This window comes from Lepeophtheirus salmonis, chromosome 5, assembly GCF_016086655.4.
Source record: "Lepeophtheirus salmonis chromosome 5, UVic_Lsal_1.4, whole genome shotgun sequence".
NCBI lineage: Eukaryota > Metazoa > Arthropoda > Copepoda > Siphonostomatoida > Caligidae > Lepeophtheirus > Lepeophtheirus salmonis.
Genome location: NC_052135.2, coordinates 29,953,067 through 29,979,752, shown reverse-complemented (window position 1 = coordinate 29,979,752; position 26,686 = coordinate 29,953,067). Strand labels below are relative to the sequence as shown.

The following is a 26,686-nucleotide window of genomic DNA, read 5'->3' as shown; positions in this document are numbered from 1 at the left end:
ACACTTCCAAAGGAAACAAATATTATTTCTCCTCTTCAGTGTCAACTTCTATGTGAGTCTTGTCAGTGGTCGTGGTATATGGATATTCCAAGATCCTATTCGATATATTAACTATATATATGATTCGTCAATAACGTTTAGGCAACCAATTATATATAATACTAAATATTAAGCATGGCTGGAAAAATTTACGGGCATCAATATTACCTCCTTGTGAGCTCCCTCATGTTTTTCGTCATTTTCATAAGCGTTTTTCAATCAGGTATGTCATGGTTTTAATTTATGGTATAAAGTCTCCTTTCAATGATTTATGCTTTCCTTAATCAATGCATGTAATAAAAAAAGGAAGAAGAATGACACTCCAAGAATAATGTAGGACTAGAAGATTCTTTGAAGAAATATTGATTAGATAAACTTAATATAAAGTGCGTCAATATAAATGCAATATTGAACAAAAATCAAGAAAAGAAAAAACTCCCATAAATATATTTCACTTCATATATACATATAGCCCCATATTTGATGGTCATATTTGAGTCAATTATAGGTTTTGTAAGTAAATTACTGGGATGAGGTAATATATACAAGATTGTTAGCAATAGTTTATAACCTTTATTTGATTTAAGTGATTTATATTCGCCCTGCTATGGTCAATTAAATAAAATCCATCCCCCATACCCCCCCAATCAGTTTTGTGTACTTTATATACAATTTGCAACACTCAATTGATAAACAAGAATATTTTGTTTTTTTGAAATTGAGGATGAGTCTTCGAGAAATCCAATTGTAGTCTACACTCCATTTTGATAAAAATATATACATATAGCATATCATTTCATAATAAACAAAACATGTAAATTTGATTTATGGGATTAAGATTGGGATCCCTGTGGGTCTTGTATCCTTTTTATATATAATTTGTTTTGATAGCATATACTTAAAAAGTTTGTTATAAATAAATAAATGGTTATAGCTCAATCTGAAAGCAATATCAAATTATTCACTAGTAGGTATAATTAATTATAATTAATGTTTATAGTAGATAGTTTTTTTTTTTTTTGTTTTTTTTGTTATGGGTTACATTTTTGATCAAAAAGGCCATTGTTATATGAAATCTTGGTATTAATGGGAGTTGTGATTTCTATTGCACGTATACACGTAAATATATATTTATATAGCGTTTTCACTGACGTCATAAATTGCATCATATTTGAAGGAGATGCCATTTTGGTGGCTGAGAGTCGTTATTTGAAAAAAAAAGGACAAATTCCAATAAATCTTAATGGAACTCCATCAACTACTGTATGGATATTATACGTACTAAAATTTGAATATAATCAAAGTAACATGTATTGAAAAGCCCTATTAAATGTTTAAGTTTCTATATATATATATTTTTTTTTTTTGATTGATTAGGAACGAAAAAGCAGAAAAATTAGAAAAAAATATCCATAAAATAAAAAAAATTCCATTGTAATAATTAATTGTTATCTAGAATACGTTAATAAGATTCTATAACAATGTAATGGCATATTTATAGTAAATTTTAGGCATAGATATTTAATAAAACTATGCAAGGAAAGAACATTTTTGATAGAGATTAGAGTTTGAGTTCTTTTATTTTTTGTTTCCATTTTGACATGCAATAATTCACTATTACACACAAAAAAAAAAGCTTGCTTGTTTATGCCCCCATAATAGCTGACATCAAAATACTGACGTCACATGAAAACTCTCTTATTATTTAGGAACGAAATGTACAGTTTCTTTTCAAAAAAATATTTAGTTCCATAATTTGAAACCCCCAATAATTATTCCTTTCAAAATAAAGAGGGTCTGTTGTTTTTAAAGTTTGTAGAAGTTAAAATATCATGATAAATTTAATTTTGAAAGCACAAAAAATACTAGAACATTTATACTAATTTATCTTTTTGATGTATTTGTTCTCCTCTAAAACGAGCAACATTTGAACACATAGAACGTCTTTATTTTCAAAATGAAATTTTTTGAAGTTTCGAGATTATTATGTGTGAAGTTCATAAAAATAAGAGTTCAATTCCCAAAGACGTCGTTTAACTAACGCACATGGAAATTTTATTCGATGTTACATTCTTACAACAATGTTCATTGCACATACACTCCATGCCAAATTTGAAGCTGACGAGTCCAGGTTTAGTAGTTCTATAACCATTAATCAAACTACATAGTAAAAAGCAATACTTCATTTGATAACATTTCATGAATCATTTATCTTTATAAAGGTCTTACTCATTAGAAAAGACAGTTTGCCAAATTTTAGTCAGTTAAATGAGCTGTTTATGCTATATTGAAGTTATATTTCTTTGTTAAACCATCATTGTTAGTTAAAATTTGATAACAAGGTGGTGGGTTAAATGGACTTCAAATTTTGCACATATGAATGCTCGTTAATGGGCCTGTTCATTAATTCTTTTTGGAAAAGATTGAATTATGTGTTGAATGTCAAATTATGGCAGCTAATTTAATGGCGTTTTGCATAAAATAAATAATTAAGAGGAATTAGGTACAAAATGGGTAATTAGAGTGTTCTCATTTATTAAATATTATACATATATTAATAAACAGCCTTGTAATTATAGTTAGTACATAATATATCAATACCTCAAATCTCAGTAAATCTAATGCATTTAATATATGAAGAAATATAAGAAATCTAAAGTTATTGAACGTCTTATGAGGCTCTTGGAAGCATCTAGATAAGGATATTTAGTAGTTCAAGGAGATCACTTTTAAGAAATATAGTTTATTTTTATATCAAAATCTTTGAAAAGCCTTCTTAAATTTAAATCAAAAATATATTATGCAATTTTATTTACTCTTTATTATTGATTTTTATGTAAATATTACTGATGCTGTTATGCATAAGAAGGTAACTGATGAAAAATACACGCTAGGATTTAAAAATTTATTTATTTATGTGAAACCACTCACAAACGAAGAATTTATATGTGTATTTTAAAGAAATTGGTATCATTTTTTAAGCTAAAAAATAAAAACTTCCTTCTCCACGCTAAGTAAAGTTTTATTTAAATCTGTATTTTTCAAATATATGTATACCTAGATACAAATATATGAACGTATTTTTATAATTTAGATATTTTTTTAAATAATTAGTAGAAATAAATGATTTCGACCAACAAAAGTTATATTATTCAAGTTTATTTTTTCCCTTAAAAACTTGAACTTTAAATTTAAAAATTCATAGAAGTTTTTTGAACATCCATGTAGCTCCTGCATAAGTTTCACAGCCTTGTCTGCATTTTGATTTCATCTGAGAATGTCATTTATCGATTTCTCACATTTCCAATGGGGTTTCAGACTCTTTATTGACATTTTACATTGAATCTTTCGAAGTGAGGTCAACCAAAAAAAAAAACAACACAATAATTGCATAAAGTATCCGTAAATAACATTGTGGATTATGTAAGTTCAGAAACTTCTTCCACTCGATTTGAGCCATATGAGAAGTTATTTTATACTGACTATAGGGCTTAATTAAATCAAAGATGTTCTTCAGATTATCTTGTCATCCAGGGTTTTTTCTTATGTTAACATCATCAATTGAACCTTATCTATAACCTTTTTTGGAATAGAGTCTGAGTCCATTGATATATTTTCAATAATTGAGTAACTCAGTTCGGGTCTGGTAGATGGCTCGCGGATAAGAAGTTCATATTATATTTCAATAGGTTATCGAGAATGAGGTGTTGACAGCAAATATATTGTGGCCCATGAAAGCCTTTGCATCTGATATTGCCTTGTATACGCTTTACAATCCCATTTATATGGCCAGTATTTACTACTGTTGTGTCGCAGATTATCAGGTGAAGATTTTTCTGGGATCGTAATTATCGAAGATTTATTTAATTCATTGTATATGGCATTGCTAGATCCATTTTCACATTTTAAGACCCTAAACTGGATTTACTAAGGGCCATTTTTTGGCAGAACTAATTAATATTCTTCTCCTCGTAGTCTTCTGTCATCAAAATGAATACAATTAGAATCTCCACTTAGAAATTTTTGAAAAATCTTCCCTTTCATTTTTTAGCATTCTCTAGTCACTCGTTTCCAGCTATTTTCTGATTTGAAGCGAGTACATTATATCACTGTTCCAATATGATTGCAAGAAGATCATGTGTCAGGGGTCGAAATAATCTTTATGTACATACGTCAGTAAACCTGCTGTAGCAGCTCTGATCTTCTTTTTGTTGCCTTGTATTGTAGAGATGAAGACAATCACAAATAAATTGATTCTGACATAGACAAGGAATCATCGTCAGACTCAAAGTCAGTTACATGTGAAGGTTAAGTTTGCATTGTTGGTCTGTGTCATTTTCTTAGGGAAATTGATTTTAAAGTAGTAATAACTAACCTTGTCTCCACTCTTAATCTCCCTCTATTAGAATTCCTAGTCCTCGAGCATTTCCATTTATGTTGATGAAATGGAATAATTTAAATAGTGAAATATTGAAATTTTCAGATGGATTATTTTTGTTCTTATAACTGAGACTAATGAAAAAATTGATTATTTTTAAATAATACATTTAGGGAAAGGAAAGTCAAAGATTTTATTCCAAAGCAATTCTTTATCTGTAGTCCTAATTTTGATCTCATCTTGTTGTCGCTTTTTATTGCTGAATAGAAAAATAAAGCTTTATAGAGTTTGACGATTTGTTTGCATCTGACCAAGATTTGAAAGTTTATCGACCATTGGAAAATTAATGTCCCTTGTTGGTTTTAAAAGAGGAGGCAGATTTTTGTTCCGATTTGACTAATTGGTCAAAGACTATTATAAAAATATTTTTAAAAAATGTTATCTTAATTCAGTTAGGACCTGGAGACAGTTCAAGACTATTTGATTTGATGTGAGCCGAACCAGTAAAATATTACAATATAGCCTCTTTTTAGTGTCACATATATTTTATTTTTAGAAGTGAAGTAGTTGAAATTAGATCAGAGGCCGAGGAGACTTACTTTAAATATCCTACAAGGGAGGCCGTCAAATTCCCTAATATGAGCAAACCAGAAATTAATTGACTACTGAACACGGAGAGTAATTAACTTTAGAAAATTTAAATATAAAGTTAACAACTAATTTTGATTGATAAATTTATGATTTTTTTTTTCTATTCGTACTTAATAAAAAGTTAGTACTTTTTTCTGAAATACATCAATCTATTGAAAACTTAATTTCAATTGAATTTAATGTGAGTGTAATTTCTTGATTAAGGTTAATTATATAAAATTATAAATCTGATTTTTATTTACAAACTGTACAATTTAATTAAGCCCTCAACTTTGGTATTTTTAATCCTTAATGTGTCGAATATTTGTATGTTTCTCATATATATATTGATGATATTGGATTTGTATTTTGCATTTAATTTTAAAATTATTATGCATTTCGTTTCTAAAAGTAAGAAAAAAAAATTCCTATTAAAACATTAAATCAATTTCTTTTTATTAGTTGTAGATATATTATCTTGAAGGAAAAGTATAAGCTAATTAATGGTTTTTACATATAGAAAGATATTAGTAATTAATTTACAAATCTTTTATGTAAAAAAAATGAAAGAAAAAGAACTCTTACATAGAAAAAATATCGTATTAGGAATATTAATTGTATAATTTTATTCTAATCACGACAAAAATAGATATTGCGCAGTGAAAATGAGGAAAATTAAAATAATTATTATGACAACATATTATGGCTTGTCATCAAAAAAGCAAGCTATAATGATTTTTCTTAAAGTTGAGGCTGGACTACATTTTTATTCTTAGACTAACTATTATAATCAATTTCTATTAGTTTTTTAATACTATTTTGACGCTGCCGTAAACTATTATCTAGTGTTCTAACCTTAGCCTTCCAAAAAAAAGCTGTATTTTATTAAGCATGTAAACACCAGACCTAGACAAGGCTTTGAAGCATGGCCTTTTTTATTATTCTAATGCAGTTTATGCTAGCTAAGTATAAACTGTTTTGCATCAAGTAAATAGTTGTGTTGTAACTATATTAGTCAGAACAGGCTCAACCCTAATTATTTTGTTAGCCATCATAGTTTTCAAACTTTGTTGGGATCATTTTTGATACCAGTAGTCCACAAAAAGAGCCACTATACCAACGTTATTTTTGAGTTGATTTACTATTATTAGTTTAAAAAAATAATATTCATTAAACCTATTTTTAAATTTCAAAATAATTTTGAAGACAAATTTGCTAATTTGTATTGCTTAAAAACACTATAGCCTACTTGAAGCGAATAAATCATTTCTGGTAACTTTTATTTTATTCAAAAAAATTATACGAGTTTTTCTTTGTGAGTTAGGAAGTCTTTAACAATTTTGGGCCCCTAAGGACTTCAAAGTCAAAAAAAAATAGTATAATAGAACTATATCTAAAAAAAATACCTACATTCATGTCAGTTTTTTCTTTAATAACAAAAAATATATACGTTCTCTTTATTAATTATAGATGATGTAAAAAAAAAAAAAAAAAACATTTCTTAGTTTCTTGATTTTTATTAAAGATTGTTTTTCTCTTCACTCATCAGAAATTAGGACTATGAGTACAGATTTTAAAAGGGTATACGAATCCCTTTTTTACGTCCTGTTGATATTTTTTAAGAATTTTTTCAGCTCCGTGTAACCTGTTCCCAATTTAGATAATTTTTGATTATTTCGATATTATATATCGATGATAAATGTATAAGACTGTTATTAAATAGAATATTAATACTTTTTTATGTTATTTAAATTGTGTTTCCTGAGTTGTGTATTGGAGGATCGAGTAACAAATGTTTTATTATTACTAGTAGGTTTTCTTAATTGTGAAATATGTATGCAATTAGGTAGAAGATTCTTTACTTTCTATTTTATTTTTTCAATATATGAATTAGGTATAACTTATAATACGGTGATTATATGATGATTAAAAACCTTTGAATATAATTATATATAAAAAAGTTACATGCATATAATATTTGATCATTCCTAGTGGGTACTAGCGATTGGATCTTCTACTAGGAAGAAAAAGATTACAGTTTTATTCTAGTTTGTATATTTTATGGTTGCCCTGTCCTTAGAATAATAATTAGCTGTGCTCTTCAGACACTTGTCTTGCTCTGAAATAGATAATTGCATTATCAGAACAATTGGGATATTTACAGTACATCTTGAGTTTAAATCAGAGGTTAAAAAACTGTTTTTAGCCCATAGAAAAATTGTTGATTTTTTGTTTTCCGTGGACCCCATCTTGAATTTTCTTAAACTTGTTAATTTTAAATGTTGGTCTCAGCTTACACAGTGATTATAACTTTGATAGTGTTATTTTTTAATTTGACTATCATAATAAAAAATAAAAGATTCCATATAGATATTAAGATTGAAACGAAGCAAATCAAAGAATACCAAGATTTTTACCTACATAAAATTACAAGAAAATAATAATGATTATATCATCATGATCCTGAACGTTTGTCGATGAAAATTTGGCAAACTGGGAAAATTCTTGCCTTCCCGTTTTCTCCTTCAGTTTTGTGCCCTACTTAAATTTGCATATCGTAGACCTTCAAATTTATAATTTTGCTAACATAGACCATTGACATATCGGTATCATCCCCTTGGAGCCCAATATAGATCACTTTGAGAACCAGTAGTTTAAACAAATATTCATACAATTTTTGATTGACTAATTATTATAACAGTCTCTCTAGTACGAGTATGACGTAAAAGTGGTTTGCCATAATATGAAGTACACTGTATATTTTATATATATTTATGAATTTAAAAATAAAAAAACATTTATGTATTTAGATTTATTTGTTGATGAATGGAAAAGTAAGTGGATATTGACTTATATATATTGAAGTCTTACCATCCATCAAAGTATATCAATCTGTTATATATATAATTACTATGGGTTTGAAATCATTTCATAGGTATTTGAAATATTTTATAAGAGTCATATTCCTATTAAATTAATTATGTAGGTATATCAAACAGATTGATCAAGCAATACTCTATACATGGAACAAGCCCTATTCCCCCCCCCCCTTCTTGTTCTTTATTGAACAACTTAAGTCAATTACTAGTGTTTTTTTCGCCTCGGTTTATTTTTTGTGTTTGTTTTTAACCAGTATTGCGGAAAAAGTTAGTGATCAATTTTGATAAAACTTTTTTGGTGGGCTATGCATATATATGTTAACCCCATTAAATTTTGAGAGGTTACGGTGACAAAAATCTTTTTTTTGTTTTTTCTTATTAAATCGATTTTGATGATACCTTGTGGGGAGGTATATATTTTAAGAGTAAGAGGATATTAAATTTTAAGAGGTCAAGTAAAGGCCACACAAATTGTTAAAGATGCAAAATCGACTATAACTTTAGAAAAAATTGAAATAAATAACTCAAATTAAATTTTTAGTGATTAAGGTCACACAAAATGTTAAAAGTGCAAAATCGACCATAACTTTAAAAAAATTGAGAAATATAACTCAAATTAGTGTCATTTGTTTTCTAACTTTTAGATAAAATGGTTGTAGGTGGAGATTTACGCTTTATGAATGCCCACTTTAATTTATGAAGTTTCAATCTGATAACACAAAATAAATAGATTAACTAAAAAGAATATTTTGGTTATTTAAGATATTTATTACACGACTGTTTTAATTCAATTCTCTCTTTTATTTCGTAACTGTTATAGTCTAAAATCTTAGTTGGTCAAAGAAAAAGGATGGGGAAAAGTGTGTGTTCCATCTATATAGTATCTCGTGGGTCCTTGATGGAACGTAAAGATTTTTCGATTCATTCATTATCTAGGTAAATTTCTCCTTCTCAGAACCTATCCCAGAAAAAATAATAGGAATAGATGAAAATTATGGTTATATTGGTCATTAATATTGGACATAAAATCAGCGCCGTCCCTTTTATTGATCATTCAAAACGCCCTTTATATGGCATCATTAGCACAAATAAGACTAAATTAAAGTACTTACGTCAATTTTTCAATTTAATTCGTTAAATTAAACTTCAAGTATCTTTCATGTACAATAATAGATAGCTACTATTCTTAAGTAAGTCCTAATTAAAGAATTTATAATTGATATAAGCTCTGAATGCTAATAACTCGAAGAGGACTGATGTAGATTGATGATTACTTCAATGGAAAATAATTCAGATGACGTCATTTAAAAAAAAGTTATACAAACAGATCATATTCATATTCTTTCTACGTCTAAATTAACTAAAAATACCAGTTACTTGGAACTTGGCTATGTCTTTCTCAAGAACCACGAAGCTTTATTAATTACGTTTTTCAAAAACACCGCAAAATTCTGGATGTTATGTCTTTGTTTTTATGGTAGCCTCCCAGAGATTGATGCTGTTGCATTAAAGATGGTATTAAATGAAAGGTAAAAAAACGTAAAATTTTTAAATAATTTGTATTTTTTTCAGAGAACCTCAAGGGCTCTTGAGAAAGACGTAGCTTGAGTGAAAAATTAAAGAAACGTGTATATTTGGTACTTAAGAATTTGGAAATCCGCATAATAACACTTATTGTATATTGTACAATGTACATAAACGTTTCGTAAACTACATAAAGGTTCGAGTTTCCCAAATGCGTTTTTCGTGTCCTATTTAATTTAATGATGATACAATATGCTAATGTAAATATATTAGTACTCTACTACTTAATTTGATTAAAAATGCTCTAATTTCATTTCTTTTTTCTAGTAAATGCTCTGGACTGCTACGATGACATAAGTGCTAAAAACGTCATAGACTGTCTATTACACACTGGCTGCGTAAAGAAGTTTTTCCTCAAGAGTAAGTATGAACATATTACGAGTATACTATGTATGTTTTAGTGTTGAGACTGGATCCAAGACCTTTTTTTTCTTTTTTTTTTTTTTTTTATTCGGTCTCAAGGGATTTTATCTAGACTTATCTGAACCAATATTTTGGTCGAAATGTCTTATTCTATAGAAGGGCCATGGATATCAATTTCTTTTTCTGACGATCAATGCTGAGTTTTACGACAAAACCAGTCCAGACCGAACTTGGACCAAATTAGTTTGGTCTTACAAATATTTCAACTGTCTCAGACCGATCTAGGATTGTGAAAGGGAGTCTGTGATGATATTTTTAATCTTATATTTCGATTAATAAGTTATTCTGATAAACCATTCGGAAGTCCCGCAAATTGCATTTAAAGATCATAAAAATAACAGTTATAAAAAGATAGTACATATAAAGAAGATTTAAAAAGCAATATTGGAATTAAACAAATATCATATATCAAAAGAAGACTTGAAACTACAGTTAATGTTCACTCATTAGAATATGAAGTTCATAATTAGTGAAAATAAATCAATTAAATAATTAGGCTTTTAAAATTTTAAATATTCATGAAGTACAACTATAAATTAGTATAAACTGTTTTTAACAAATTTTTTTAGGATTGATTTTGTGTTGATATGCCACTTGTATTACTCGTAAATGTATCTATCCTAATAAAGCAAATGGGATCCATCGAATCCTGTCATAAAGGTTTTAAAATAAAGCACAAGTCCCATATATTTTTCCTGAAGCCAATAGATATTTTTTTCTATTCTTTATTTGTCAGAACTTATTTTAAAACTTGAGAATCCTATTGAATGACGTCATTTTAATGATGACATAAGAGGAGATAAGAATTCCAACTTGTACCATGGGCTTATAAAAGTTATAAATCAGATGTAATTGTATATAAGTTATATTTGTATTAATAGTTGTGTATATATTATATTATGTGCAAACGTTGTTGATGTTGTAGATATATATTATATATTTTCCCTGAGTACATCAAATAAGTGCTTCGTCATTAGTTTCATTTTCAAACAATTAGTTATGTTGTCGTGGTAATGAATACAGAAGAGGGGACGAGGCAGAGTCACTCATTCGTGTCTTCTTCATGGATTAGTCATACGTACTATTATTTACATCGTCATATTATATGCTACAAATATTGTTGTTATACAAGTCCTCGTTGAGGCTTCATTGGCAAGTTATCATATAGTAGGAATTATTTGTAATTTAAGCCGAATAATTACTTCTAGAGTACTACATATTCACCTATGTATGTATGCTCTCAATCTACATAATATTTGTGAAGTGAGGTTAAAATGTAATTGGTCAATCTCAATACTTTGTACTTTGTTCTCACAACCTAACAACAAAGTATTATAATATAATTATTACACTTAAAAAAAGTGGGGGCCTTATGGTTCCGCTGCCATAAACCAAGTGGGGAAACAGAAACCGCAGGATCAATGTTTGTACAAAACAATGTTATATACGATCATTGCAAAATTGTCTACTTTAAAAATGTACACTGTATTTCGTTGTTAGCTGTCAATATTTCTGCTTCCCCTTCCCTAACTAGTGTTCTGAACGTTGATTGTTAAGTTGTGAACACTGCTTGAATAATAATTCCATAGTAAGGAAGAATGACCTTACCACCAACAAAATTTAGGACTTTTTTCTGTTTCTTTTCTTATAAAAGTTTACATGATAAAATAAAGGTTATTCTATAACGAACTATGTAGCATCCATGAACTTACCCTCTTAATTAAATTGATAAGGTAAATTCTTCAAAGAGAATAGAAAATTTAATTCATCATGAAAGTAAATGATAAAGTAACGTTATCTCTAGTATAATAAAAAGTGACATCTGCTGAGAAAAAAAAAGATTCCACTTAGTCAAGGAATATACTCAAGCTAACTAGTGCATTTTACTACAAGCATTATAACTTTAGTACCAAGTAGTTACATATTAGTCTTAGATTTGAGTCAAAATGTTTGAATTCCAGTTTTTTTTAGTTCTACGTCGAGTCGAGTTTGTGTTAGGACAATTATTTTCATATTTGAATTATATCAGGAATATCATTCTAATTTGGTGGAGTTCGAGTTTTGAAAATTTCCACATATTATGTATTAATGTGGTTTCTCCTTATTAATAATAAATCAAATCTTTTTTTTATTGTACTTTTGAATGATACTAGAAATGTGACTTCGGGTGAATACTCAGTTGCTGTTAATTATCATAATACCGTCAGCTAAAAATGTATTGCTTAATGTGGATGAATAGCAAAAAAATTATGCGGAAGTGATGTAAAGTAGAGTCTTTAGCAAGACTAAGGGGTTCTTATTATGACAACATATATTTGGACTATGTTTAAATTTATTTTGAAAGAGTTTGAGTAATTTCCGGAAAATTGTCGACTTGAGTAAAGTCGAGTTTTTCCCGGGTTCGAGTAATACTTGAAAGCATCACTAGTAGGTATATAGCTTCTTTTTTTTTTCTATTTTGATGATTCATGCTATGTTATTGTTATAGAATTTCAACTACCTTTTAATTTTACATACGTTCATTAATTTGCTGTGTATGTATATTGTATAATGTAAAGTCCTGATAATAAGTAAATACATGTTTTAATTAGGCGAGAGTAATGAAGTTTGAATCTTTGAAATTGAAAGACTGGAAATAGTGTCACTTATTTCTATTTAATAATAAACTACAAAACCGCAAGTCAAAAAATTTTACTTTTTCAAAAAAAAATTGAATTCAATACTCAATCATAGTTGTAGTTGACGAGCTATTTACGAATTTGGAATTAGTTATTTCGTATCCAACTTGATTTTTGTGTATTTTTACCCTCATTAAAAGTTTGATCCAATTTTTGGAAAAAATTATTATTATTTTATTTTTTTGCAAAATGTCCTGTTAGTTTTATGTATACATATACGCTTATATTTCCTATTTGTTCATCAAGCATGAACGATTAAAGCTTCATTTACAAAATGTTATTTGGTTCTAGAAAATCTTTTATTATTATTATTTAAAAAGAAGTTTATGGGATTAAGAGTTTAAATTTTTTAAATTCAGTGATAATTAATTATGTTATTGCGAAAAAAGGAAAAAAATAAATCCAGATACTAATATGTCATTAATTGAGTTTTTATTTATTACTTTATAAACCTATTATTAAATATTTTATCAATATCACTATACCACAAAATTTAGGTGCTGGAGCACCTCATATTAATCATTTTTATTAACGCAGTAGAACACAAAAATTACAATCAAAATCTTCAATTGCAATAGATTCGACCTTTAAAGACTTTTTTAATCACGTTTTTTGATTATAATTTCGATTTAGAGCAATATTTTGACGTGAAATAACTATATAGATGAAAATTAAAAGTTAAAAAAATGGATCAACAACATTTTAGCATTCAAAAGATAAAACATTTACTAAGTTATCTTGAATACAGTTCCTACAAAATGTGTATAATCATATAAAATCAAGTAATGTGAAGGAGCAAAAACTAATATTTTATGTATTTTTTTTTTTTCAATTTCTTTATATTATAGCTAAAACTAAATTTAAACCTTACATTATAGCCAAAACTAAGTTTAAACCTTACATTATAGCTAAAACTAAGCTTAAACCTTACATTATAGCTAAAACTAAATATAACTCTTCTATTATAACTTTAAAATATTTGCTGTCAAAGTAAAAGGTTGATTTTGATTGATTTTATGATTTTTTTTTAATATTCCATTAAAAAGCAATACAAAAGGTTGCGTTAAAAGTTCGTAAATTTAATCTAAATGAGTCAATTGGATCATTACATCTGTAATCAATAGTAAATATTGGATGTGAAACATATTTAAATTAGCATTAACCTCTTTACCTCAAAAATATTTACTTATTACAATTAGTAAAACAATCGACTGAAATATTTTAAATTTTGGAACATTTTGTCACACAAACTTACATTACTTATTTATTAAATATTCTTTAAGAAAATCAAAAGTTATACTAAATAAATTAATCAAAATTTAACTTTTTTTTTAGTGAAATTTTTTTTAGAGTTTTAAGGGTTATTCTTTAGTTTTAACTATATATAAAGTAATTGGAAAAAGGATTGTCTTTCAAATGTTGTATGATTACAGACATTTCTAGGAACTATATTCTAGATAACGTCATAAATAAATAATTTATTTTTCGAATAATGGAATGAATCTATTTTATCATTGTCTTTACCTTTAACTTCCATCTATATAGTTATTTGACTTCAAAATATGGCTCTGAATGGAAATTATACTCTAAAAACGGGATTTTTAAATATAAGACTTTAAAGGCCAACTTATTGCAGTTGAAGATTTCAATGTATTTTACATAATAATAGTAAATGTGAGTTTTAACTGGTGGGACAAAAGGATGTTGCATAGTGTAATTATTGTTATAATTAATAAATTCATCATCCATGTTGTCTTTATTGCATCTCTTTGCGTAAATATTTTGTCCTATCTTTGTAACTGTAGCGTCTATTTCCATATTTTCATCCTATTTTTCCAAAAGAACACTCTAAAAAGATATATTTTACAAGCATCATAATTAAGTGTTTTTAGGGTAACTACAGTGTACATAATAGTTCCTTGTACTTTCGGACATTCTCACTAATGAGGGACCAATCTCTCTGGAAAAGCCTTCGGAAACCCCAAAAACAGTTACTTAGAATAAATCTGAAAATCAGTGATGAAAATACATTTTAAATGGACTTGCTGGTAACTGAATATTTTTTGGCTTTGGTCCATACGTTTTATTTTTATCCTTCAATGCCATCCTTTTGTCAAGTTTTTTACACAACAAAGCATCACATTTTGGTTTTTTATAAGTATTATTTCAAGCTTATTCAGTGAATCTTCTGTTGTGATTAGTCAACCCAGATTATGTTCCATTTTTTCTATTACTACTTTAGACTTATTTAAGATTTTCTTCACATTTACTCAAATGCCTATTTTTAAAATTGGGAGAAGACTTTAAACAAATAATTATAATGAAATAGATACTCTACAATATTTATCATTTTTTTCCACATTTCATCATTCGATATCAATCTTTGTAAAATCTTGTGTTTGCCACCCTTTAGACTCATTTTTTTCAAATAAGATTTAATTAACCAAATTTTCGCTCTAACCAAAAGTTTTTTTTAGTCCACACCAATAAAAGTTTTCATTTTTTCTCCTTTACTTGATTTTTGTCCGAGATTGTTTTTAAGTTGATGCACTATATATCTAAATGAACTGTTTTAAAGATTTAGGTAAAATTTGAATTTAATATGTCCTTGCCCAAAGAAAAGTCCTAAATTCTTGTTAAACGTTCATTTGATTTTATATCTTTCATTAAGCTCATTTCATTGCATTTTCATTAAACAAATAAGCAATGTAGGCACATAAAAAAAAACACATAGTAATCCATTCTTTTTTCTATGATAATGAATAATTAATATATTAATTTTACTTTGTCTACAAAAGTGTTTTATTTAAGTCTTTTTTAGCTCATTATGTTACTGTATAATTTGTTAAAATTAAAATATATCATTTTTTATTAAATTGTTTTAATACATACATACAACAGTTTCTTTCACTAATCTTATTATTAATATTTCATTACTTCTTCACTCTTGAAGTAATTACTTGAATGTTTTCTAAATCTGTTACGTACTTTTACATAATATTTACTTCTATTAACGGGAATATTTGGCATTGCTTGGAGTTATTAGGCATCGATTAACTTTACTTTAATAATATGATACATTATGATGCTTTGCTATACAACATATTTTTCTTATGAATATATACTTGTGTAATTCTTCAACAAAACCTCAGTGTTACTCTACTTCTTTCATGAGTACAAAAAAAAGTAGTTAATTTGTACTTGATGTTATCTTTTGAAGAATTAAAGAATAATGTTAACAGTTTTGGAAGATAAAAAACATTATTCAGACTAATAAATACAAAAAATCTCAAACTCTAAAAAATGCTTCAGGTTTACAGCTCTAAACATATAGGGCATAAGCCGATGTTTTTTTGTACTTGGACATTCCTTGGATCATGCAACATTTCTTTTTGAGCCAATTTTTAAAAAAAAATCCATATTCAGGACTGGGTATTTACCTACATTTAATTATAAAATATTTTTTGGTACCGTCATTGGCAAAACAATAGTGTGTGGTGCTCAAATGAGCGCCGCTCAAAAATCTTAAGTGGGAGTGCGCTTAAAATTAAAGAAGAACAATAAAATAGCTCGAGTTTTTGCTCATTTATATCATTTCTGATATCACTAATGATATCTCATATGAAAGAATTTGAGAGTTAAATAATAATTTTAAAGAATACGAGAAAAGACGGTTGAAGTTATGTCTCAAGATAAGCTAGAATGTATTTTCCATGCTGTATCTGTGGTTCTCTACTGTACTTGGGACGAGTTTGCCTCTCATGTAGCTGACCCTTCAAAGAAGACTTGCACATCGGTTCCCTCAGAGACACGGTCAGTTCCTTTGTGTTTGGAAATTACGTTGGAAATTAAATCTTTCTCTTTTATAAATGAATTTTCCCAAACCATTAAAGACTTAAGGATTGACGGTACTATACATAGACAAGTTTAAACGAGATAGTTTTAAATAAATGGAGTGTTTCTTGAGTTCAACTGGTTTTCCCTTACAAATTTCCAACTTCTTTTTAAAACTATCTATGTAAAATTCAAGAGGGTGATAATCAATTAATTGAAAATCTTTTTTGTCACAAGTTTCGTATATGTTCTTATTTTCCAAATTATTTTCTTTTATTTTGTAAGTACAATTAATATCGAGGATCAATAATGGTACCATTCAATAGCAAAAATTTCCTCAGATCGAAATAGACTGAATTTAAAATGAGTCGAATTTTAGCCCTTCATTCCAAATAGGGCCTTTGTTTTTATCGATCGGGCTCAGATTATTCAGGATCCTACTCCACGAAGATCCATTGAACCGAATATTTGAACGCCATCAAACTCGATAATTTTTTAATTTATTCCCTTCACAGAAACTTATAGTTGACACAAAATCATACAGAAGCCTCAATTGTTTCTGTTGTACTTCTCCCATTTGATTTTATACACCACTTTGATGAGTAATGAAACTCAATATGAGGTTTTTCACATTATTATGTTTATTTAAAAATGTCTCTGAAGTTAATCTCACTAAAAGAAAGTCGCTCAAATTACAACATGCTTTTATTTCGAATAACTATTTCATTTCAAATATTAATGAGATATTTTATATTGAAAAACCTTACTGCCCATCAAAAATATATATTTCTTACCATTTAAGACCACAGCCCAGTTTGGTCCCATCAAATCAAATCCGACTTGTAGGTCCTTAAGGATGTCAAAATCTATTCCTATTGACGTCATTGTACTTTTTTTTTTCTTTTTTGAATTGTTTCCTTATGTACAACATAATAAATTATATAGCTAAGTAAAAACATATTATGTTTGTATTATGTTACAGTAGAATGAAAACATGAATATTTTTTGCAGGCTATGTGCAATACGCTTAGTAAATAAATAATTTATCTTATTTGGCTTAATAAACCATTTACATTCGTAGGAGAAATTCCAAGGACCGACAGTTAAGAACCAGTCCAGGGACTGATCCTAAGACTGGACTGAAATAGAGTGAATAAATAAGGATACACGCAATTCTAATTAACACATATATTATCTGTGTACATATGATTTATTTATAAAAACCTTGCATATTATAATCTTCAAATCTAACCCATTCTCCTCTAAAAAATAAAGAGGTTTCTGTGATTTAAAATGATAGATAGAGAAAATTGTACGTCAGTAATTTAGGTGCTACCAGTTAATTTAAAAACTTAGCAGACACATTTAAAATCACCAAACATCTTAATTATGACAGGGAGAGTTGTGTATCACGTGTACTCGCATAATAGATGTGGTAGCCCACCTGAACGTCTAGCTTTGTTACACAGATAAATTCAGGGCGTTACATCGCTACCACAAAAACATACAGAGTATTTTATTTTGAGGTGTCGATATTTCTGCTTCTTTTATCATAATCAGGGGTCTGAATGTAGATTGTTTTTTTTTTTTTTTGCATAATTAGGAAGAATTTTCTAACTTTCAACTGATTTTGGGCATTTCTTCAATTTTCTTTCCGGATGAAATGTTGCATGATACATTTAAGGTAACGACGTGTGATACGTATTAAAATACGGATAGACAATCAATTAATTTATACATTTGAACGGATCATTTATTTTTCTCTAATTATCCTGCTTTTTTTTGTCCCTAATCAATCATAAATAAATTCATTTTAATAATCAAGCCATTTCATAGGGAATTTCTCTACTTAAATATTTGATATTTTCAAATATCACGGTGTTTTTTTTGTTTTGTTTTTTAATAAAAAAGTATTTGATACAAGAATTAGTCTTTTTTTAGTGTTGTGACGGTCTTAATTCAGAACCGAGAACCAGTCCAGTCTGTTCTAGTCCATTCCCACTTTATAGTCCTTAAGAAGAAGGAAATATCGATCCCTCGTGATGTCATTGAGGCGTTTCTTCCTCGTGCAAGAATACTATTATTGACAATAACAAGTATATAATAAATATTACTTTCATTTTTGGAAATAAATATAAAATATCTTCCGTTTTCCCGTAGTATGAAAGCAAGGAGATCTTGGGATCTAGGAAGAAATTTTTATAATACAATCGTACCTATACCGAGTATTTCATAGTTATCCTCTATTTTTGAGTCAACTGAATGGAGGTCAATTCATTGTTCTGTACGCTGTAAAAAATAGCATTAACACGTCATTACTTATATTGTGTCTTGCAACCTTTCCTCCAAAAAGAAGCAGAAGAACAGAAGACCCTAAATCAGATGTTAGTTAGCCAAATCTTCTTAACTAGAGAATTATTACAATAAATAACGTGCTCGGGAGGAATTATTCTCTTGAACCCAATTTGTGTAAGTTCGCGTCACGGTCCTTCCTAGAAAAGGAAATACACTGAATATGTATGTACACTTCAAAAAACATTCCTAGGTAAGATGGAGTTAATGTAATAGTTAAAGTTGATAACCCTGTAGAGAAAAACGCGTGCAAGGAGAAGGGAGGGGGGAAGTCTTATGGTATCATTGTTTAAAATACTGATGTGATGATCACCTGCATGCTTATTATGATTTTTGAGGGTATAACGAAAGTATTTATTCGCAAAATGTTTAATAAAGACATACTACGTATAATTGACTTATACGTTTTTTATCCGTTACAGTAGATTTGAAAACGTCATACCCCATGAAATTATAATTCATTATGAATCATATTCTCACAATAGTAACTAATGAAGCAACAAAGTAGAGTATTTCAAAATATATTTGAAGTTCCAAGTTTAAAAAAGAAGCCTTCAATTAAATATAATCTACATACTAAAAAATATACCATCATACATTTATGTTAAATATACAAAATTAAACAATTATAATCATATAACTAATAATAACAATAAATTATTAATACAGAATATTGAAATAATAGATTGATCCAAATAATATTTTCTTGTTCTGACATTGGAATTCAGTTAAATATGTCATAACTTTAGGTTGTAAACACAAACCAGACGTGGAATTTAATCAAAAAGATTATCACCCCTTTTTCCTCATTTGGAAGTTTCTCTATACAGTTGAATGGTACAAAATTCAGAGTTCAATTTCAAAATTAGTAAATATTTTATACTTTTTACTGATAACTTTGATCGTAATTTGGTGTGGATGACTCTAAACATGCTGAAAATTCTTTCAACTTCACTATTTACAATGGGGGTATTTCCATAAACTTTTTGAACGTATAATGATTAGAAATGCCTATATAACATGCAATAAGCGTTTTTATGAGATCAGAGTTAATGTTTGGCTTGATGTATTCATCATTGACTTGATTTTTAGATGAATATCCATGCTCTTTATATGAGATAATAATGAGTGGTGTTTAATTCTAGACGGGGGATTAAAGGCACATTTATATCGACAAATCTGACTTGAATCTGCTGTTTGAGAATTGTGGACCATTGTCAGAATGCACACTTTTTGGAACCCCAAACCTCGTAAACCACGCGAACATTTGTTTCAGCGTAGCGAGTGTATTTGTATTGGGCATGTTCGCTAAACCAGCATCTACCATAATCCCCTATTTCTTCCCTATTTATCTTGGCGTAGTTCACGTGAATACGCTCCCATTCACTTGCCGGAGAGAGGGGGATAGATTAAGACAGTGGAGCCGGTGCATGTTCTTGACACATCCTATTTGAATGGACAAACTCCTCAATGTCTTGATCGATATCCGGCCACCATAGTCTACTCCTTGCTATGGCTTTCATCCTTACAACACCAGAGTGATTAACATGGAGTTCCTGTAGTAAACTACTTAATATCAGCGGGACTTCAAGGCGAACGCTCCAAAACAGTAAGTTATTCCGAACGGATAATGTATTTTGTTTCCTCAAGAATATGTCATGCACTACATCATTCCAAGTTCCAGACTTCGCTGCATATAGCACCAAAGATAACATTTTGTTACTAATAGTCTGTTTAATAAGTTCATGTTCGTCTATGCCTGTCGACACAAGTGAAATGGATATCATTACATATGTTGCATCATCACCAATATATGGTTTGTCCAAGGGACCACGGGAGAAAGAATCAGCGTGAGAAATGCTGACCCTTTTACATACGATATATTATAATCGAACATTGATAACTTAATGACAAACTGTGAGAGCCGTTCAGAAACAACAGGAGGAAGTTCTTTTCCGGATTAATAGGGTATTGTAGAGGACAGCGGTCTTGCATTAGAAACTATACTTGTATTTACCAATGTAATTTTACAAATATAGAAATATGTCAATAAAACTTTAAGTGATTGGAAGAGCGGGATTAGTCAAATAAGTTTTTTTATTTTACATTATTAAAATCGTAATAATCCCCTGTAAGTAACAGAGGGAGATTATACACAATGTTATGAATTCATTCAACTTATGAAGTTTGCTTACAAAATTAAACAAGCATATACACTATACATACAATTTATTTATATTATATATATAATTTATCATAATTTAAAAACTCAAAATTGAATGTGTCACTTTGATATGATGACTTATGTATTTTTTTTTATTTCTTGATACTAGTCTATTATTTCCTTTATTATGATGAATAACGTTTTTAAACTTATGTTATCTAGATTTCATAATAATTTTTACATTCCTTTTTATTCTGTTTAATCGTCTCATTTACCAAGGAAGGAAAGTTAAGGCGGGTTACGAGTTACCACATCTATCATACCTGTAATGACAATTTAATTATAAAAACTTAGCATAATTTTATCATTTTCAAACCTCAACTAACTCATTTCTTTCACAATAAGGAGGTTCCACAGATAATTTAAAATTTAAATTTGTAGGAGTGAAAATACAATGATAGATTAAATTTTGGAAGCACAAAAATTAATAACGTGACATTTCCACTCCTATAAACAAAACACATTTTAAATCACGAAACCTCTTCATTTTGATAGGGTGAGTTGTTTAGGTTAGAAGATTATGATATGCAAAATGATTATAAATAAATTATTATATACATGTACAGTGTACACGCATGGTAGATGAGGTAATCCGCCTTTATATTTTCACTTATATCCAAACCCCATTTCAATAACATAAAATTGTACAATGGATTTTCATGTCAATTTTTCTGTTTCTTTTCCACAAATTTGTGCTCTCAACGTTGATTCCATAGTTGAGAAGAATTAACTAACTGCCAAATAATTTTGGGCATTTTTCTGTTTCCTTTAAGGGCAAGAACTGCGAGATACAATATACATAATGACGTGATATGTGATAATGTGAAGAAGTAGATGACTCACGGCTTTACCTCGCAATCCCAAAAATACCCTATATATTTGGCTGTCAGCAATCAATTCCCTCCTCTTGTTTGATACATCATATTCATGGGCATTTCATAATGGATTCTTTTTTAGACATAAACCAAGTTATAAGTTATTTTATACTTATGCCCCGTTTCCAAAAGAACAGGAATAAAATTTCTTGTTGATCCTTCATCGTATATATAATATATATATATTAGCCAAAAAAAATTCATATAAATAGTTAAAAGGCCATCATATAGATATACAAATATCTAGTTACGCTTTTAATGGAATATTGCTGAGCAATATCATAATACAGCTCCAAATAAAATACTATGTAGAGTTTAACCCATTAAGACCAAGGTTTAACGTTTTTTTTACATATATTATTAGCTCTTTTTTTGCAATGATAATTTTTTTAATAAAAAATTATTCAACAAGGCTCAAAGTTTGCAAATAAATTATCTAACTATTACTTAACAACTAAGTATTAAAATGCAAAAAGGTATTCCTTAAAAAATTACAGAACAGATACTTTTAATTGTTTTCCAAACAAGATTAAATTTGATATAACTTCCCTCATATCGAAATAATATTTTTTAAATAAAAAATGTATTTACGAGTCTCTTATTATTTTTCTATTATATCTTTTAAAATAAGTAAAAAGTATATCTAAAAGAAAAAAGTCAAAAATGTCGTTCCACTTCGTTCAAAATGTGAGGCGCGCCATTTTTGGTTGTTTATATGAATATGGCTACAAATAATAATATTAAAAGTACTTCATATCTAAAAAATATAATAATAAGTTATCATCTCGATCATTATGAGCGTCCTTGGCAAAAACAAAAGTTCAAATAAATTAAATATTCATGAAGATATTACTAGTTCAAACTTGTATAAATAGCCATGTAGAAAAATCTACACTTATATAATTTATTTTAAAAATGTTGAAGTTATTTCTAAATAATAAGACGGTGGTAGTCTGGGAGTACATTAAAGATATATAGTAGTTGGTATAATTGATTTATTTATAGATCTGTGATACAAATGTTCAGGTATAGGATAGACCTAAATATTAAATTAGTCCTAATAATAAAATACTTACACGAACAAGCATATATTTTCCTTGTTGGGACGTTCCTCACTCTTCTTAATTTGATTACCAGCTTTTTGAATCGTTTCTTGCTCGAGGTCACAATCTTCATGATTGATCTTGTAATTACTCCCATAGGAGGATTTTGCAAAAGTTGCCGCTATAGGCTACATGAGTTGATATGCTCAACCTGGGACTATCTATATATATCTTATTTGAATATAATACGCGTGTAATAATGATGCGCGAGTTGATATAATTTAATGACTAATGATAAGCAAATTATCCCTTTCATTTAAAAATAATATTAGATCTTATAGCGAGAAATACTATGTTTTCGAAAGTTTTGCTCAACACTCTTTTTTCTCTTGTCTGCTGTCGTGAACTTGCTTGATTCGATTGATCATGAGAATAATTTTTGCTTGTATGATTAATTATTTTTTTAAATTTAAATTAATGATTTGTAGATAGAAGTTGACGATAGTTCCTCGAAGAATACAAATATAATCCACACTCAATTTTGAGAAAAATCATTCTAACTCTCTTTTGTCTCGACGGGCAATATATGTAGAAATTATAATTGCCACTTATTTAATTTGATTAAATTGTAATTTGTTTTCCTTTTTTCAGATCAAACCACAACTCAAAGAGGATGCTTCTTAACCAAGGGCCATGGCGATTATTGTGAAAATATAAACGACCATGAAGGGGTCTGCTACTGCCATTCCAACTTTTGTAATGGGAGTTGGAAACAAAAACCGACAGCGTTGATGTTATTTTTCTCTGGCTTGTTCTCAATTTTTTCCCGAATGTGAAGTTAGCTGCACAGAACTACTTCCTCCCAGTTACTAGCTATAGTAAGGAAAAAAATAGAAATAGTGCAGCAATGTATTTCATTTTTTTTATTTTAGAATTAAATAATATCAAATAAAGATAAATACAATAGAGCAATGCATAATACTTCGTATGAAGAAAGGCAATGATAGTCCAATAGGTTCCTTTTAATTTACATATATATATTTCCTTTTATGAGTGTATGTTATAGATATTAAATTTTAAACTGTTTTACTTTAAGCCTCTATTATTATATTATATATAATATTATATAATTTGGATTTGATCTTATAGTGCAATAAAGACTTGATTGATGTGTTGTGCTTCTATATTTTATATTTAATTTATTTTTAAAGGTACATATCCTTTGGATTCTCATTATTTCTTTGCACGTCATGTCTTGGGTAAAAACAACTTCAGAAAATAATTTTTTTGCGGAACTTCAGCATTGTCGATGTCAGCCATTTTAGGGGCCTAAACAACTAAGTTACTTTACAATAATAAACCTTTTTTGTTAATACTTAGGGAAAAGTGAATTATTGGATGTCAAAATGTAACAAAAAAAAAAAACCCTTAAAACTAAGTAATAGATAAATAAATTTTTGATAGACTGTAAGCTTTATTCTATATCTGTCCCAAAGATGTACTAAAAATATGTTGATAAGTCTATAGGTGGAAATATTTTCTAAATTGGAGTGAGTGTAAAAAAAAAACCACGCCCAGGGAATATCTTAAAAATGTGGTAACTTTGAGAAACGAACTATCTGCTAAGAGAAAATACTATAAATAGTGATGAAAATTATTACGTGTGTTTGGGCATGTTAAAAAGAAAGAAATCGTACATCAACATAGTAACAGTGTTAATTTCGTCAAGCCTGACGATTTGAAATTATTTCGTCAACAAAAAGTTATTTCATGACGAAGACGAAAATGTGAGAAAAATCTTGAAGTAGACGAGACGAAGACAAAATTCTGACGTAGACAAACTGACGAAGAGGAGACAAAATATAAGAGAACTACGACGAAACAATGACGATATCTGAAGAATATAATATTATGACACTGACGTAACTCGGACAAAAACTAATTTCTTACGATTATGAAGACAAAAAAAAAATCAATGCTATTACTGATGTTGATGGTTCGTGCAACATGCCCCCATGGTCTTGCAACAAACTCATAATACAAAACATTTCTTAAATATTATAAAGTTTAATTAATAATTTTAGTGTATGTATGTATTTCGTCGCCCCACAAGTTCTGCAATATGTCAGTATGAAAAATTTGGAAAAATATACCTCGCCCAACAGGTTGTGCAGATAGACAGCTAGTACGAAATGGGGATCGCCACCACTATCCTGAGTATCAAGGAACCCTTCTAATATTTTATAAAACACCCCAGTTCACAGATTATGCAAGTGAACCGCTTGTCCCAAAGAGGGATCAAAACTTATCGCCACTTCTTTCCTGAGTATCAAGGAGCCCTTCAAATATCTAATAAATGTCTTAGCCTTTAGGTTGTTTGAAGAGATGAGAAATTTGCAAGGTAGTGTCGGTTAGCGTCTGCATTCTGATTGGCTGAGCTGAGCGACGTCACATATGTTGTATTTATTGAGAATTTATCAAAGTGGTAGATGACATAATTATCTTCAATGCAATGGTCTGGAACGGGGATCTCGACTCTTATGAACTCCAATGAACAAGTATTTCATTCGGTAGATTTCAGCTCCTTTAATCCTCATTCATTGTGTTGGTACCTATTCATATCAAGGTGACTAGTGACTTCTGATCTCGTTAACAATTTTCCCTTAACATAAATTCCTTCAGATCTTCCACGGAATCATCGTATACTTCTACATATAAGAACTAAGAAGTTTCATAAAACGACAGAAAAATCGACTGAGATACACAGTGAGGAGCAGGGAGAGTTCTCATTCTTCATCCACAGCTCGTTCTTTAAAGTTCTTGGAAGTCAACTTTGCTTCGTCTCCTACTCTAAGAAAACTCTGCTTCGCCTCCTACTCTAAGAAAACTATTCTATTAATAAGAGTCCTTCAGTTTTCTGGATGTATAAAACCCAGAAATCACTCATCCCTATAACAATTATATCAATTCTATTTAGAAATTGGACTTCGTGATATAATGGTCTATACGGATACTTATATAAGCTGGACACTTCAAGGTCTCGCTTATTTAAGGTCTCTCTTTATTACTACTGAGTCACATGGCATTTGAAAATAAATGGAACATGATTCTAGACTTGTTAAGATAATGTGCTTCTCTTTTCTCGATATTTTGGTCTGCAAAGCATATTCTACTCTGTTATTACATATAAATTATTATTTGGAGCTGTTAAGTGCTTATGTGTTTTACAAAATATATAACAAACCTCTTAACTTCTGTAGCATTACGTTGAAATATCTTAATGTCATTGAAATTCCCAAACTTATTGAGTCCTTCTCTAAACAGCCAAGTTGCTTGTCACCATATTGAAATATTACTCTTGCAAAAATCTAGGATCTCAACACGAATAAATAAATTATTAAATGTTTTCTATACTAGATAATTATAAGTTGTTTTACTGAAAACAATAGTTAAAATGTAACAATATAATTATAGAATTGTTTTAGTATTGATTGAAAAAATAATAAAGTGTGAATGATATTCTTCAAAATTTACATTCCCTATTTATGAGTTCTCCGTTATTTTATTTTTTAATCTTATTGATTAATTCGGTTTTATTTTGGATATGCAAATGCTATTTTGTTAGTGTGATTATTGTCAGACGAGTAGAGATTTCATAATTCTTCTTATTATTAGGTGTAGAACTGTTATTGGTATTTATTACAAACTATTGTAAGCAATATAAAAGTGGAAAATCTTTAGAAAATT

The 26,686-nt window shown here is 28.7% G+C and overlaps 1 protein-coding gene across 9 annotated transcripts; it reads left to right on the top strand.

Moving 5' to 3' along the window:
* On the top strand, window positions 1–26,481 carry LOC121118425 (uncharacterized). Of its 9 annotated transcripts, none has more exons than XR_011780158.1 (7): window positions 31–262; window positions 9,778–9,870; window positions 23,591–23,817; window positions 24,151–24,250; window positions 24,320–24,406; window positions 24,467–25,565; window positions 25,622–26,481. XR_011780158.1 is itself a non-coding variant. In XM_040713008.2 (4 exons), exons 1-3 carry the CDS (start codon window positions 175–177, stop codon window positions 23,773–23,775), a joined length of 366 nt encoding a protein of 121 aa, XP_040568942.1. In that variant the 5' UTR covers window positions 31–174; the 3' UTR covers window positions 23,776–23,817; window positions 24,151–26,481. The 9 variants fall into 9 exon arrangements, 3 of the variants coding, with proteins under 3 accessions (XP_040568942.1, XP_040568943.1, XP_040568941.1); XR_011780157.1 differs by having other exon boundaries at window positions 24,460–25,565; XR_011780156.1 differs by having other exon boundaries at window positions 24,320–25,565.
* Window positions 26,482–26,686: the final 205 nt, after the last annotated feature.

Excerpts from the sequence above, each read along its gene's own strand:
- LOC121118425 (XM_040713008.2), top strand. The coding sequence starts at position 175 with ATGGCTGGAAAAATTTACGGGCATCAATATTACCTCCTTGTGAGCTCC. Across the intron at positions 263-9,777 it reads CATAAGCGTTTTTCAATCAG|TAAATGCTCTGGACTGCTAC; the intron begins GTATGTCATGGT and ends TCTTTTTTCTAG. Across the intron at positions 9,871-23,590 it reads AAAGAAGTTTTTCCTCAAGA|ATCAAACCACAACTCAAAGA; the intron begins GTAAGTATGAAC and ends TCCTTTTTTCAG.